This window comes from Aristolochia californica, unplaced genomic scaffold, assembly GCF_029961685.1.
Source record: "Aristolochia californica isolate CCGP_79_NKW_82.1479 unplaced genomic scaffold, dmAriCali1.0.hap1 SCAF_9, whole genome shotgun sequence".
Classification (NCBI taxonomy): Eukaryota; Viridiplantae; Streptophyta; class Magnoliopsida; order Piperales; family Aristolochiaceae; genus Aristolochia; species Aristolochia californica.
The window spans coordinates 153,076-170,241 of NW_027182290.1; the positions used below are offsets into that span (position 1 = coordinate 153,076).

The window sequence follows — 17,166 nt, forward strand, 5'->3', positions numbered from 1 at the left end:
TAGAGTTGTTTTCAAGGAGGCTCGAAACATGACAAATACAATACCCTTAAGGGCGCCCTAGACTTTTTTTTCCCTAGCTTAGTACATGTACGCTTTTACATTTAGTTTGATCATTCCGCCCTTCTTGGAAGTTCAACCTTGCCTCAAAGCTGAAGTTTTTGTTTTGAATCTCCTAAGTTGTGCAAGGGTTGACTACTTGGAAGCATGCGTAAGCCAAACAGTCAACTACAAAGCTAAAAGTAATCAACTAGGAAAATAGAAACTACTGACTTAATCTGGCTTCAAAGTAGTTGATTGTTAACCCTTAATCAACTGCATATCAAACAAGTATTACTAGTTTTAAATTTAGAAATTGATAGTTCCTGATTCTTTCATCCGTTTAGAGCGTGATTTATGGGGTTAAGCAAACATTCAACAGTGCTCAAAAAACAGATTGCTCGCTCCAGTTGTTCAAGCTATAAATTAAAAATGCAGCCATAGTGGAAGAGAATTACACCGAAATTTGGCTAGAGAAAATAACTTTAAATTAGTTTACAAAGGCGAAGAATTTGAGACAAACTCTATGGTTTCCACAGTTTCATTGTACAATCTTCTCCATATGTGGCAACCAAATTTCTGTGTGGATGATGAGTGATGCCAATTGCATCCTTCTCATGAACCTACAATAAAATAAAGCAAATTAGACCCCAGAGTTGACATGGGCTTCACAAGACGAAATCGCTTCGAGTCATGGTCTCGTTCAAATAATAATGAGCAGAAGAAGAAAAAGAAAAGAAAAAAAAAACAAAGAATAATCTAAAACATGCAAACTCCCAGAACTGCCACCAATAAAAGGTCTGTGATGACTTTACGGAAATTGGATTCATCAACATAGCAGAGAAATGAGAAGACTGCCTACCTTCATGAGATGTTCAAGTTTGCCAGATTGATAGCTGAAGCAATACAAATTCCTGCACAGCAAAGAGATTTTTCAATGGTCAACAGCTAATAGAGAAAATTGACGTGGATGGGGCAAAAATCGAGAACAGAGATTTGGAACACAACATATAATACAGAATATAACAGAGAATAACACTCATTTTTAGAATAGGATAATAATAACAATAAAAGATAACTAATGAAAGATGATAGAAAATCTAAGTACATGCATGCTATGAATATAAAAATGAAATCTACTATTTTTTCAGACAAAACGTAATGCTGAAGTTCATAAAGAACATGCAACTCTGTACTCCAAGTGTTGCTAAGTCTACTCATACAGTATATAATTAAAAAGTACTAATTTGACCATAAATCAGTATGTGATCGGTTGGGGCAGACTTGTAGTCAACGGGGCCAGGTAAAAAAAGAAAAAAGTTAATGCATAATAGTGGAGATAAGATAAGATTCAAGCAGATCAAATAGACATTTTTCCAGTAAAAAAAAATTATTTTTTCAAGCACAAGTGGACTTTTGCAGTTTCCATCTTAAGCTGTGAAACATACTGGATGGCCCCCCAAAAAGAAATCTTATTCTCAGCAGCACCTAAAATAAATTCAGGAAGAACAAGTACCTATCTTCACCAACGCAATAGATCCAGTCACCCTTTGGTGAAACACAAGCTGCAACAAAATCTCCCCCTTCTCGTTTACCAGAGGAGAAGCTCTTTACAACCTGAAAAAGAAATAAAATAGAAAATGATCCAACAACCATAGCAGACAAAACAGTCTTCTAACAACAACTAAACCCATGATAAATGCATCAACCATCAGAGGAAAACAAGTCTTTTGATGGTACTCAAAAAGTAATAAGAGATCCAACATAATCATGATTATTTCACAAAAGACAGAATCAAACAACACCCACATTAGGTTTGAGCCTCAAAAGGCAACTATATAAAAGCATTAACATCCAAAGATGATCGACTTTTGCACAATAAGAGGGCCAGCAAGAAATTGAAACATGACCAAATCATGACACGCATGATATTAGCTTGAAGAAGCTACATAAAACACAAGTCAATAGAAGTCAAATGTCAGCTAGAATATATGAAAGTCGTAAAGCAATATATCAGACAGAAATATTTCTGCTTCCTCATGGCTTCTGTGTGCACATGTAAGTAGGTAAGACAAGGGTGGATGTGCAGGAGTGGTGAATATACATAGTATCCTACTTCAAATAAGATTCTACTTCCCAACCCACCTATGTGATCAAGAACATTGCCAAACAACTTAATTTCCCTGGAGTTTTTCCTACTATAACCTTTTCTGCCATGAAGCTTTTAATATTACAGCCTCCCCCCATCAAATTGCATATGGCTATCAGTGTTGAAGAACCAACATTTCACAAAGAGAGGCCGTTAAAATACCAATCTAAGGATATTTGGGTCATTTCACTTACACCGATTAATATCAGCTTTGTCCTGTTAGATCTGAAGAACCAAAATTTCACAAAGAGAGTTAAAATACCAGTCTAAGGGTATTTGAGTCATTTCACATACACTGATTAATCTCAGTTTTGTTCTGTTATCTTCAGTAAGTTCTTATTTTCAAGCTTCATTCAATTCCAAGTTGTATTTTATAAGTTATAGCAGTTTTTGCAAGAAGGGGCATTTCTGGCCTTTCTTGTAATTATCATCACTTAAGCGGAGATTAAAAGAAGGGGGTCATGTTTTTCTGGGCACAAACTTGAACACAGCCTTGGCTGATTCCTCCCTCTCTCTATCACTCTCAATTTCTTCTGTCTCTTCCTCTCAAATCTTCTCAAGGTTCTTAATTTTCAAGGTATCAGAGCAGAAGAAGACAGTCTTGGGTAGTTTTTCTACAGATCTGAGCCTCCTCTACTCTATTCGAGGCACTTCAAGAAATTTCTGGACTGGTAGGTTATAAATCAACTTTTGTTCCTTCATCCCGCCATAACCTCTTTAGTTGATGGCCTATGCTACATAATTGAGTAACACTTATGCTTTACTACCCTAGAAGGGCCCCTACTTAAAGCCCTAGAGGCAGACCTGCTTGTGCACCACATCCAGGGCTTGCGTCATTTATGTCAGCCTGCATCATCATACTGGCTGCCTTCTTAGTTGATTCTTCTCATGTCTAATTGATGAATTGAGGGCTGATTGCACCATTGTTGATTGAATTGTGGTTTGGGAGTGGATATTCCCTAATTGTGGATTATAGGACCAACTTGATTTACACAGGTTAAAATTGGTTTGGGGAAAGTGTTCTTTAGGAGTAATAAGGTCTTTCTTTGCATTAACTTGTCATCTCTTTGGAAGAAATAGATGGCTGAATCCAGCAAACAAGTTGCTGCCCTAGAACCTCTTGAGAGTTCAGATGGAAAACACTCTCAGATTTTTCAAATAACTTATATTAGACTGAATGGATCAAACTATGTGAATTGATCAAGATTTATTCTTATGTTCTTGAAGGCCAAAAGGATGGCTAAATATGTCAGAGGTGATCCCCCTGTACTCGTAACTGAAGACTGAAAAGCAGAGGACAATCAAATCATGATTTGGTTGGTGAACATTATAGAGTCGCAATTTAGTGACCAAATTTTGAGCTGTTAGCTAAAGAGATGTGAACCATTGAAGCTTCCATTTTGTCTCAAGAGAGCAATTTATGTTGAATTTATGAGCTGTATGTTCAGTATTTCAACATGCAGCGAGGTGGCAGATCAGTTATAGATTACTTTACTGATATGAGAGGTGTCCTATAGGAAATCAACACCATACATCCCTTCACTATTAATTTTGATGACATTTGGAGAGAAAATAATCGAATTCAGGTTACCAGGTTTTTAGATGGTTTGGGATCTGAATATGATGTTATTAGGACCCAACTGTTGCCCAATGATGTTATATCTACTTTTTAGCAAGCTTCTAACAGACTGCCTCGGGCAGAAGGAGCAGTTGTTAGTAAGCCAAATAAGGATGGTAGGTTGTCAAATGCTATCGCTCTTAACCTCTAGCCATCCTTTGGTAAGTCTGAGGCTATGAGTCGCGGAGACAGTAGCAGAGGTAGGGGCCAAGATTTCTCTACACTCGTAAGATGTCCTTGAGTTCAGTTCTTTTTTTTTCCAATCTTCCATGTCAACCGCTTATCTGTCAGTCACATAACTAAGTCTTTAAACTGTTCAGTAACCTTTTCTCCTACCTCTTATGTCTTTCAGGACTTGCAGACAAAGCAGACAATTGGTTCTAGGCATGAGAAGGGAGGACTCTGTCTACTGGATGATGTTTCTATTCCGAAAGTTGTGGCACTTACCATTGAAGACTCCTTATACTTATGGCAACAATGTCGGCAATCCAATTCCAGTTAAGCTATGTCAGTCTTTCCTATTTTTGCCCACTGATATCTCCTTTCAATGAGAGTCTTGTCAATTGGAGAAACATTGTCGAGTTAGTTTCCCTGTTAATCTTAATCAGAGTTCTTGCATGTTTTGAATTAGTTCAGTCTAATGTATGTGGCCCATGTCGAGTTCCTAGTCCATTTGGTCTTAAGTACTTTCTTTTTTTCATAGATGACTTCAGTCGGGTTACTTGGGCGTATCTCCTACAAGAGAAACCCGAAGTATTTAATTTATTCTTGATTTTTTTCAATAAAATAAAAAATCAATTTGGTGCCTATGTTCATATTGTTTGTACTGATAATGGACTAGAGTATCTCAATAGAAAAATTGCATTGTTTTGAGTTTCCCATGGTATTACTCATCAAACATCTTGCATATATTCTCCACAACAAATTGAGGTTTCTAAATGCAAAAATAGACAATGTTTTGAAGCTACTTGACTTTATTATTACACGCGTTCCAAAATCTTTTTGAGAGGATGTTGTATTGACTTCATGTTACTTAATTAATCACATGCCTTCATCTGTTTTGCACGGTCAAATTTCTATACAAATTTTGAGACCTCAATGCAAGTTTTTTTTATGTTCTTCCTTGCATAGCTGGATGCACATGCTTTGTGCATTTGTTTGGTAATTTTTCAGATAAATTGTCATCTCAATCTATTAAGTGTAGTTTTTGGTGTATTCATGCCATAAAAAATGTATAAATGTTATGATCCTATTCGACGAAAAACATGTGTTAGTTGAAATTACATTCTTTGAGCATACTCCATATTTTATATCTTCTATTGAGTCTCAATCATTATCTAGTCCTTCTATGGAAAATCTTGTTCTTGTAGCAATTTTGGATGCATCGGCCACATGTCCTTCACCTCTTCAAGTCCTTAGCCGATGCCTTCATCATGTGTTGCCATCATCTATACCGCTAGCAACTTCAACTCCTGAACTCTCTCCTCCAGATCAGCCATCTTCCTCTTTACTTACAAGTCCGGTTTACCCATCAGCCTCAGGAAACGCAAAAGGTCATGTACCTCTCACCCTATGTTACAAGATGTGTCTTTTGATTTTTATTTCCATCTATAAGTCCTTTCCTATGTCTTTGTCTACGTCCACCATTCCTCGTTCAATGCAAGATGTTTTGAGTTTACTCGAGAGGAAACAAGCTATGGATGATGAAATGAGTGCCTTAACGTTTAGGGAACGTACCTAAGGCTGTTTGGTCTAGTGGTATTCTCTTTACATCAGGAGCGTCAGGTCGTGAGTTCGAATCACGCCACACCCCTCTAAAAAAACGTCTAGGGAACGTGAAGTCTCTGTGATCCACCTGCAGGGGTAGCTATTATGGGGTGTTGTTGGGTGTATACCATTAAATATAAAGTTGATGGATCTATTGAATGATACAAAGTAAAATTGGTGACAAAGGGGTACACAGATCTTTGGTGTTGTTGTATTTGAGACATTCTCTCCTATGGCTAAACTTACCTCGGTATGTATATTGATCTCTGTGGCAATTAATAAAGGGTGACCCTTTTTCAACTAAATGTGAAAAATGCTAGATTTGAAAGAGTTATATATGGAGCATCCTCTTAGGTATACTGCTCAAGGGGAGACAGGGAAAGTATGCCGATTAAAGAAGGCTATTTATGGACTAAGTCCAAGAGCATTGTTTGAAAAATTTAGCAGTGTTGTGATACAATTTGGGTTCTATAGAAGTCATTGTGATCATTCTATGTTCTTGCTTAAAAGGAAGACTGGTATAGTTATCTTGGCGGTATATGTTGATGACATTGTATTGTCTGGAGATGATCTAGAAGGAATTGAACAAGCAAAAAAGCATTTGACCCACTCCATGGAAAAGATTTGGGACACCTGAAGTACTTTCTCAGCATTGAAGATGCTCACAGTAAGCAAGGCATGGTTCTCTCTCAGAGAAAGTATTTTAGGATATGCTAGAGGAATATGGTCTATTAGGTTCAAAACCAGTAGACACTTCCATGGAAATCAACACTAGTCTTCATCGCACTCAAAGTCCTATACCCAAGGACAGGATACCATATAGACAACTAGTAGGTAAGTTGATTTATGCTACAGTTACCAAGTCAAATATTTCCTTTGCTATGGGAATTGTGAGTTAGTTCATGGAAAACCCAAGGAAAGTATATTTAGAAGCTGCCCAGAGGATTTTGAAGTACTTGAAGAGTGCTCCTGGAAAAGGTCTGTTGTATACTAAAAATGACAATATTGATGTGCTGGGATATTCTAATGCAAATTATGCGGGATGTATGATGGATAGATAATCCACTTCTGGCTACTATTGCTTTGTTGGGGTTAACTTAGTAAGTTGAAAATGTAAGAAACAGATAGTTGTAGCTAGATCAAGTGTAGAGGCCGAATATTGAGCAATGACTCACACAGATAGTGAATTATGTGGGTAAAGTTTGTTCTTCTAGAGTTTGGATTTCATATTCAATAACCCATGGTTATGAAGTGTAACAATCAGGCTGCTATGTTTATTGTGAGTAATCCTATATTCCACGAGAGAACTAAACATATAAAAGTTGATTGTCATTTTATCAAAGATGCAATAATGCACGGAAAGGTGGTTACCCCATATGTGAAGTCATCAAACCAACTTAAAGATGTTTTGCAAAACCTCTTGGAAGACCTGAACAATTAATATTTTGTAACAAGCTGGGATTGCTTGATATTTACTCTCCAATTTAAGGGAGAATGTTAAAATACCAGTATAAGGGTATTTTGGTAATCTCACATACTGATTAATCTCAGCTTTGTCCTTTTAGATAGATATCTTCATTAAGTTCTTATTTTCAAGTTTCATTCAATTCCAAGTTGTATTGTATAAGTTATAGCAGTTTTTGTAAAAAGGGCCTTTTTGTCCTCCCTCTCTCTACTCTCAATTTCTTCCCTCTTCCTCATAAATCTTCTCAAGGTTATTATTTTTTAGAGAACCTTAGAACAATGGTGACTACACAGAAGACTCGGAGCTGTCGTCTAACATTAAAGATCTACATCAGGCCAGAAGCTATCTACCATACTAGAAGAACAAAGTCTTGAGTTGCCCACTATGAGTTACATTTATGATTTACTTTCTTTTCTTTGCTGAAAGTACTTCACAACTTCTATCTGAAAGTAATATAAAATTTTGCTGTTTCATGCTGGGGATGGCAACTGACCCTGTTCCAACCCAACCCACTTGAGGCAGGCATGGAGTTTTCATTTTACCCCGCAGGGCAGGAACAGGTTTCTCTTAAAAAACTCCTGTAGGAATGGGCCGGTGACAGGGTTAGCCCATATATTTTATGGGCAAACATACCATTTATCTTACTTTAAATGATAATACAATAGGAAAAAAATAAAAAATGGGAGAGAAAAATGGGACAGATGGAAATGGGGTAGGGACAGATTTCAGGGACAGGTCGCAGGGCAGGAACAAGGTTGAAAATTTTTCAGGGATGGGTTTGCAGATACATTGACGGGAGACTTGTTTTAGCCCATATATAGATTTCTTAAACCTACAAACCAAGTGATCGACAGGTTTGCCTTGAGGCAGGCATGGGGTTTTCATTTTACTCCGCAGGGCAGGAATGGGTTTCTCTTAAAAAACTCGTGTAGGACTGGGCCGGTGACAGGGTTAGCCCTACAAAATCGACCCGACTTAACCAAACCCAAGATGTAAATAAGCATATATTTTATATACAAACATACCATTTGTCTTACTTTAAATGATAGTACAATAGGCAAATAAAATAAAATAAAATGGGAGAGCAAAATGGGACAGACGGAAATGGGGTGGGGACAGATTTCAGGGACAGGTTGCGGGGCAAGCACAAGGTTGAAAATTTTCAGGGACGGGTTTGCAGGGCAGTTTGGCAAGGCGGGGTCAGTTATGGGGTGACCGTTAACATCCTCAACACACAGGCCTAAATTAGCAAAACAACAAATTGCTAACATAGCACAAGGCTACAAAAACATACCTGGCCCTGAAGTGTCATGAGATAGATTGATGATGTTTTGTTGCATACAATTACATGATCTGTATTCTTGGGAAACAAATGCACCGAGTTCACAGATGCGTCACCTCCCTGATGGACCAAATAGCAAATGTTTTCTATTAGATTCAAGAATCCAAGCTAACTGTGGATGAAAAAAAGGCACTTCTGACTCAATAAATACCCTTAAAGGAGGTGGTGGCTTGAAGGTTTGCAAGCAGTCGGTAGTCTTCGTATCCCAGACCTGTGACAAACAGGAGTTGCCTATTAGGAGCCAACAGTCCAACATAGTAAAATAGATGAACTGAACATAAAATCTAGGGAGACAAATGGAGACATAGCTCACCTTTACAGTGCAATCACTAGAAGCAGTAATGACACGACTCCCATCACTAGTAAAAATGGCATCATTCACATATGATGTGTGGCCACGAAATTCTTTCAACAGCTTCCCGGACTTGAGACCATGGATTCTGCCATCAATGAGAGGAATTCCCTACTTAGACACTTTTATTAACAACTAGACCGATAATAAACTCTGGAGAAACAGAATATAGCACAAACTACAAAATGGCATGACATACAAGTAATACACAGCAAAAGCTTCCTGTTTGTGTGTGTGAGTGTGTATATATAGGATGAATTGTCTAGATCACATGTTTGATTCTTTTTGTTTAACCAGTTCTGATTTGACTAAAAAATAAAGATTATAACAAGGCAAAGAGCCAAAAGCAAACATTATAAATATAGGGAAAAAGCATTCCCAATTGGAAGGGAGGAGTGAGAGGCCCTTGCTTGGCAAGAGTCTCAGCTTCACAGTTAACAGCCCTAAGACTGCTGCAAAATGACCTGAGGTGGGAGCTAAGGGGAGAGATTTAATCATAGACATGCTTGAGCTTCCAGGGATTGGGGCCTTTTTTGGATCACGTGCATTTGATGTAGAATGAGCCATTTTCATACAGGAACTTGCAGCCTTTTCATGCCTAAATTAGAACTATTGATTGTTCAGTTTTATCTACTAGGTTTCAAATTGCAGTAAGACACTCGCTAGGAGCATGGGCCTCAACATAACATTTGTCAAGGTTAGGAGCACATATCAGTACTTGGAAAATATCTAAAGAACATTTTTTTTTTGTATTCACATAATGCAACGGTCACACATTTATCTTTTTTCTACCTACACATAACATGCATGCATTTCTATTAGTAATTTGTGTAGGACGACCTTTCATTGCCTTATCAACTGCATGCATTTCAATTATCCAGAAAAAAAGATAGAAGTCACGATTATATAATACGCCACAAACTGATGGAACAAAACTCTTAAAAGTAGTCAGTCATTTGCCCCACCAAAGAACTAGAAGCTATTAAATCAAGCAATGAACACTAGAATAACAAACACTAAAACATCTTTTTTTTTTAAATGTTGATAATTTTATTTCAAAGAAAGAGAAGATACATTAAGGGAGACCTCCCCTAACAACAAGAGATTGAAGGGGGGGGGGGGGGGGGGGGGTGCGGGCACTAATTTAGTACACTGAAACATCTTTAAAACATAACAGGCAAGAATTTAATTATAGCCATTCTGATGAGACATGTATAGCTAACACAGTAATCAATCACTATTCTACAAAAATAAGTGTCAGTTGGTAAAGGATGTTGGTCAAGAAATGCCCTTGACTTCTAAGGAAAACCTTGCTGTACTGTCAAAGGATGTACTTAGTATTTGGCTTCCATCTCGAGAGAATAGTAGACTAGTTACACCCTGAGCATGGGCACGCTCAAGGCGGCGCAGGCACTGTCCCGTCCTTATCCTCCAAACCTGAAAAATTATTTTTGAGATATCTTAGATACACCATCAGCAAACATGTGAGGTAAACTATATAGAGGTAATCCTTTTCTTCTTGGGTTCTCTTTTTGGATTAGCAAATTCTTTTGGTACAGCACATGACAAGAAGCCTCCAATAGTTTATTCTGAAAGTAAAATGTCATAAACTAAAACTTTGATTTCAAGCAATTTGTTTTTTTAGCAAACCAAGCACACAAAAATATTCTACTATTCCAAATAAATCATAGATGGCAATAATGTAAAATACATTTTATTAACCTTAATCTTCCCATCTTGTGACCCAGATGCAAGCAACTCAGAATCTCTGCTAAAATCAACGCAAAGTACTGCATCCTCATGCATCATAAAAGCATCCTGCAGTTTTACACATCACATTAATTGTCACACAAAACTTGCTTCCTCAAATGTTGGACTTAACAAATTAAAACAAAGGCATTTATGATTTGCATAAAATGAATGTTTTTTTTCACGAATTGCTGTTCCTAGTTATCAAAAGCTTTTGTCACCTACATCTGCCTGGTATTGAAATCACATAAACCTTGCTTCCTCAAATGTTGGACTTAACAAATTAACACAAAGGCATGTATGATTTGCATAAAAAAGAATATTCTTTTTCACAATTGCTGTTCCTAGATGTCAAAAGCTTTTTGCCACCTACATCTGCCTGGTATTGAAGATCCTTCTTCAGCTTCCCACTGATGTGGTCCCAAACCTGGAAATACACCCATGTAAGAGAACATGTCCTTTAAAACTTTTCCACTTAGATTTGACTAATTCATACCTCAATAAATCCATCAACAGAACATGAAACAAGGTACTGGCCATCTGGTGAGAAACGAGCACACTCTGGATGAGTTTTGCTACCAAACTGCAGATTGCCATACAATGTTAAACAGGTGAACAAGAATAAATGTCAATTATCAAAATGAAAAATATATAAAAAAAGAATCATAACAAGAGTATCACTTGGTACCGGATAAGTTAAGATAGGAGTGAGACAACCACTTTAAGAACAAAAACTAAACTAAAATAAACTAAACTAGAAAAAGACTGCTTGAAAATACTAATTTTACCTTTATAGTGTGCATAAAGGTAGTTGGGTACATATCATCTTCATCTTGCTTCATTGCAGCAGTTCCTCGAAAGAGGTCAAATTGTGTACCAGGTGGCAGTAATCCTGAAATTTAACAATTTGAGAAATAGACAGCAACATAAATGTATTTAAATCCTAATACCTGTGGATAATTAAAAAATGTGGAATGGGAATAATAGATGTGCAACCTTGATGCTGTTGCCACTTCAGTGCCTGACCAATTAATGCCATTAAACGTGATGGTGGCACCACAGAGACTTCAGCAGCAAGAGCTGTAAGAACGACAAAGAAGAGTTTTGTTAAAAAATACTTACACATGAGTGTAACTAATGGAGGTATTATCCATCAGTAGTAAAAGCAGCACCAGGTTCACCAATCAGATAGATATAATGTAATACCAAATTAGTAGGTGTTGGTGGGAAGAAAGGTCCCACCATTCTCTAGTTGTACACATGTTTCATATCTCAGAGAATTCACTCCGAGTAATCCAACTAACTGGGCTTGGAAAAATATAATGTTTACCAATTAGGAAGAGGCATCCCAACTTCATCCAGTCATTTTAACAGGCGATGACCCAACTTTTATATGGTATTTAGTGCAAATCAAAGGGTTCCCATTTCTGTTTAGAGGCCCACAGTTGTCTTCTAGTCTTGTGTTCTCAGTGGCCCATGCGTGTATGTTGTCCATGTCCTAGGTCATGCTGTCTTATAAATCTGGACTTTAGGAGGACTATAGGTGAGAAACAATTCAATCAATCTGTAGTCTTATATGTACTTCAAGTCTCAAGCTAATAATATATAGGAATGGGAAAGGTAGTTGTGATTGAACATCACATGTCAGTTTGGACGTGCAAAGATCCCATGTTTATTAGTTGAGAATAGCTTGCTACTTTTGGCTAGTCATTTAGGCAGAAACAACCAAAAGACCTGTTAACTTTGGCTAGTAAGTTTAGGAGAAACAGTGCAACTTCAATAATAGAAATCCAAGTACAGAGACATAAAATTCTAAAACCTATGTGAGATGGAGAACACATGCCTTGAGCAATTTGTGCACGACGCTTCTCCTTGGACGCTTCTGGATATGCCTGCACATGCAAAGCAATTAATCAATACCTTAAAAGGTAAAATGCTAAATTAAACAGAAACTCATTGACCTGTTAACATGCTTATAAGTAACAATCAATAAATTTTCAGTTTCAGCTACATCTAAGAAAACATGTACAACAACACATAATAATATCAAAAGGGACACCCAAGAAAAATGTTAATATAAATTTTCACACCCTGGTTATTATTTTAATTGAGATGGAAATGAACCTAGCAAAGTATACATCATACTCAAAAACTGAAAAAATTGTGTATAAGAAAATCTTTTAAATCAATAAAAGCATCTTAGTGAGCATTACAAGTCTTGCTAGAAAATACCATTTGCATTCGTAATCATCATACAGACAAGAGAAACTCATACACAATTACATAATGTTTAAACATTCGTCAAATAAGAATAAGCTCCAAAACATTTTTTTTTTTTTTGCAAAGCAGAAATGAATATTAATGTAACATATCGGTGTCCAAATCAATAGAATTTTACACAAAACCAAGAAGCACCTCATGAGGATCAAAGTATGTCCGAACAAGGAGATGCTCGAGACGCAAATATCTTTCAGGCTGCTCCTGTTTCATGACACCCATGGCTTGAGTTTGTCTCAGAATAGCACGTGCAGTATCCAATTCACGGAGTTCAATCATTTCTAGAACAATCTGTAATGCAGATAATTTGAGATTAAATGCAACCAATGGAAAAAAAATAGATCTGTAGAGAAGATAATTTGAGATTAATTACAACCCTTCCACAAAAAATTCAGATAAAAAGGAATAACCTGAAGTTGGGCCAAACAGACAAAGATAACAAAATAAGAGTTCCATACTTTTCAATATAAAAAAACTAAACCTCTATTATAAACTTCACCTAGACTACCCATTTGAACCAGGTTTGGTCTGACCCAGTCCCTTGTCTGGATTAGCATTCTTATAGACCAGAGATGACTCAAATACCAGCTGACTCAGACGAGTTTACCTGTTTAACAGGTGAACCAAGTGGCTAGACGATCAGCCATCTTGCATGCACATTGCTGAAGCAACAAAGAGAGGAGGCGGATTGGCAACGGCTTGGGAGAAGCCCCCCACCCCTGCCACCTTCTCCTCCGCCATCATTAGAAGGGGGGAGAGGAAGCTTCCCTCGTCACAGAAAAAAATGAAGTCTGCACCCTCCTCTGTAATACCAGATCAAGGGAAGAAGAAACTTCTTCCCCAGATAGAATTTTTTATTTTTAAGGTGTGATGTCATCATGGTTCAACCAGCGGTCAAACCCAGTTCAGCCAGGTTGAACCAAAGTCAGCCACCTCACCAGGTCAGTTTTTAAAACAATGAATTAAACTAATACAAAAGTGAGAAAAGTCATGTATAACTGAAAAAAAAAGCTCTAAAAATAAGAAACTAAAACAGCTTGAGCTATGAGCAGCATCAAACAAAGTTAATTTTCCCTAGAGCATTCCTTTCATGGTTAAAATAAAAGAAAAACAAGTACAGGGGAGAGAGAGAGAGAGAGAGTTACTGATGAAAGAATGAAAAAAATGCAGAGATGTACCTGCTCATATAAGTCCTCCAGCTTCTTCCTGGGAAGCTTAAGTTGTGCTACTTGAGGCAATATTGTATCCCATCTTCCACTATTGATATCAGCAACAAATGTTTCTAGGCTATCAACAGTATTTAAGGACACTTGACACTCACTCTGCAATGTCTGAAATGTTTGGTGCAAAGAATGTTCTTTGCAAAACTGAAGAACAATCTTAATCACACTGCAAGTTAAATGGAAAAGGATTATTAATATTTTATATCCTCTCATTTAATTTGCTTAATAATTTTTTTATGACAGAAGTTGCTATAAAATAAGAATAAGGAAAACATTATCACAACAAAATTACAGAAAAAGTCTCGAGATATACATCCATGACCAAAAACTAAAAAAAGGCCAAATTTAGACATGCAGATAAGCCAGAATGTCAAAGAATAGCACTAGGGCAACAAGTCCACATATCAGTAGTCCATGTCAGAACTTTTCACGCCCAAGCAATTGCTATCTAATTGCAGTACATGCAAATATAAATAAGATCATCCCTGTCTTATACAAGTTGCATTCTGGAAGGCATAATAAGATATAAATTCCAATCTATGTCTGAATTTTGCCTGGACCAACAAGGTATCATGTAGAAGAGTGATCTGACAAAAGCAGATACATGATGTAAGATTAAAAACTTAACCACAGAGAATAGGCACTGAAGCAACACCTATATCCAAGAAAAATTACATTGAAAGGCATGTCTATTAAGATACTAATAGGTCTTGAGTTCCATAAAATGAAACAGCACAGTCTTGAAGAGAATCAAGTTGGATCAATGTATTAATAAATAAACCTAGAAACCTGTTTAAAATAGAAAATGAAGCAAGAATGTAGAAAATAGCAATAAACTTGATTCTCTTTCAAAATGACAGAACTTTTAACATCTTAAAGATACCTAGCTATCTTTTATAAAAGCTTCATGGGTAAAGACAGACACTAAGGCACAAGTTAGAAACTTTTGTACAATCTTTTTTTTTTTATAACGTAACTTTTTCTTACTTGGATAGACATTTTCGAACAATATAAAAAAAAAAACAATGAGAAACCCGAAGCTGGTAAGGAACAAGGATGTTGCATTGTCCACGCCAACACTCAAGTCATTGCCAAAGTAGCTGTCTTGAGCTCCTAGAGCACATTTGCACTTCATAATTCCTGCAACAGTATCCTAACATCTTCCAAATTAAAACAAGGCCAAGCTTGAAACGAAGATACATCACGTGCAATCACCAACTCTTTTTGCACTTGTAACTCATCTTACGCATGAAATATAAGTTTATCAGTTCCCTGTTACCTTTTTTTTCATATTAACCAGTGAGATAACGAGCAGCGTACACATAAACCAAAACGTGTAAAAGCTTATAATCTTTAACCTCGAGCATCTTCACCACCACTCAAATAATGGCTATCGACGGGGTACCCAGGTGAGTAAAATTGCGTTGAAGGAAAAACTACGGAAACCCAATGGGATTCAAATTTTGGTTACAAACTTAAAATCCACATAAAAATTGAAGATATGAACAAAAAAAAAAAAACGGAGAGCATTAAAGACGACACTTACTCCCGGGCTTCGATTTCTAAGGTAGACATTGGTAATGTTGTAGTCTCCTCAAACCAAAAATCAACGCTCACGCAACTTCAAATTCTCTGAAACTAAAATCTCCGCGAAGCACAGACTTTAGCCGTAGTTATTGAAAGAAAAACTGAAGGTCGGAAGCTCTATGGTTTGGCGCTCAAGCTAGGGCTGTAAACGGACCGGATTCGGTTCCTCCAGATATCAGGATACCACGAGAATGAAGGTGATCGTTGCCCGGGGTTTTTGTTCAAACTTTTGAGCAGGAGAAAGAATTAGGAGAAAGAGATGAAAGGCCGAAGCGCTTCTTGCTCGACTACAGAGAAAGAAGGGAAGGGATCCGACTTGGTTTAAACGGTACCGGACCCGTTTTCACCCCTAGCTCTAGGGGACGTGGATGCTGGCTGGACCGGGCAGTAGCTCCGGAGTCGACGAGGAATTCTTTATAATGGGTTCACCCTCTTACCGGCAATGGGACCAATTGGGCTACGGCCTGTTAATCATGGAAATCTGGAACTCAGTTGTGTCAGTTTCGATGATATGTATCCAGTTTATACCCCCGAATCGGGCAGCTACCCCGAACCCCTCCAAAAGCAGGTGTATCATCACCTTTTGTTTCGTCATTGATTATTGTTTTTTGCTTATCGAAAGAGAACTAGCTCGTATTAAAAGAAACCCACATGTATAGGGGTGGTATGACTAATAAATAAAGAAAACTTTCATAAAGATGACATAAAAATTGTAATTATGTAAACTGGTGTATATGCTTATATATTTTTCTTTTGAAGTATATAGCCCTAGGGATATTGTAAATATCTTCTTACAACTATAAATATAACCTCAATGCATGAGATAGAGCATTTAAACCTTTTCCTCTTAGCTCAAATTCATTTATACACTTCTGTTTCTTTTCCTCATCCTTCTCTCCCTTGGTTTCTTCTCTCCTCTCTCCCAAAAACTAGAATTCCTCTATTCTCTCTTTCCCTTGAGATCTCTTGTGTTTATATGTTGTCCCTAGAAATCAACATGGTATTAGAGTGTGGAAAGATCTGAGATGGAAAAGGAGAAGAAAGGGAGACAGAAGAAGAAAAAGAAAAAAATAGAGTTTCTCGTTTTAATGCAAGTTTTCTTTCCCAATTCCTATTTTTCATTGGATGTTTCACTCTCTTACCATATGTTTCATATAGAAAATTATATACCATTGGAAAAAAATAGTTGAAAACAAATTTTTATAGAAAGAGAAATCAACATCTGAAGCAACAAAGATCAAGCAACAAAAAAGTTTCATGTAGTAGCAAAAAACTTCAACTTCTTGAATGGTTTGTACCAATATTACTGAGGAATTATATTGAGAGTTGTATTTCAAAAGAAAGCTATGTGAGTCTACTTTCAATCCCAATAAATTGTTTCTCAATATGATATTTTTAAAGACAAATATCCACATTGGAATAATCAAAAGTCATGCTTGTATCCTTTTGCATGCAAAGATCCGAATTTAAGTTGATTTTTTTGCTTCACTTTTTGAGTTGCTAATGTTGGTTAAGTTTTCTATTTGTTTTCAAAATATGGTCAAGATTTTACCAACTTGAGTATCTTTCCTTCCTTTAAAGTTTCTTTTGTTTGATCTCAT

The 17,166-nt window shown here is 36.9% G+C and overlaps 1 protein-coding gene across 1 annotated transcript; it reads right to left on the reverse strand.

Moving 5' to 3' along the window:
- Positions 1-441: 441 nt before the first annotated feature.
- LOC137940998 (suppressor of mec-8 and unc-52 protein homolog 1) lies at positions 442-15,879 on the reverse strand. The gene is made up of 16 exons (XM_068786182.1): positions 15,525-15,879; positions 13,934-14,144; positions 12,894-13,046; positions 12,322-12,370; positions 11,475-11,558; positions 11,267-11,370; positions 10,975-11,061; positions 10,852-10,905; positions 10,452-10,547; positions 10,039-10,166; positions 8,691-8,817; positions 8,529-8,588; positions 8,330-8,437; positions 1,553-1,653; positions 899-950; positions 442-659 (listed from the first exon to the last, which is right to left on the reverse strand). The coding sequence occupies exons 1-16, from the start codon at positions 15,551-15,553 to the stop codon at positions 561-563; spliced, it is 1,542 nt and encodes a 513-aa protein (XP_068642283.1). The 5' UTR covers positions 15,554-15,879; the 3' UTR covers positions 442-560.
- Between the last annotated feature and the right edge of the window lie 1,287 nt (positions 15,880-17,166).

Excerpts from the sequence above, each read along its gene's own strand:
- LOC137940998 (XM_068786182.1), bottom strand. The coding sequence starts at position 15,553 with ATGTCTACCTTAGAAATCGAAGCCCGGGA. Across the intron at positions 8,589-8,690 it reads CTAGTGATTGCACTGTAAAG|GTCTGGGATACGAAGACTAC; the intron begins GTGAGCTATGTC and ends TGTTTGTCACAG. Across the intron at positions 660-898 it reads AACTTGAACATCTCATGAAG|GTTCATGAGAAGGATGCAAT; the intron begins GTAGGCAGTCTT and ends ATTTTATTGTAG.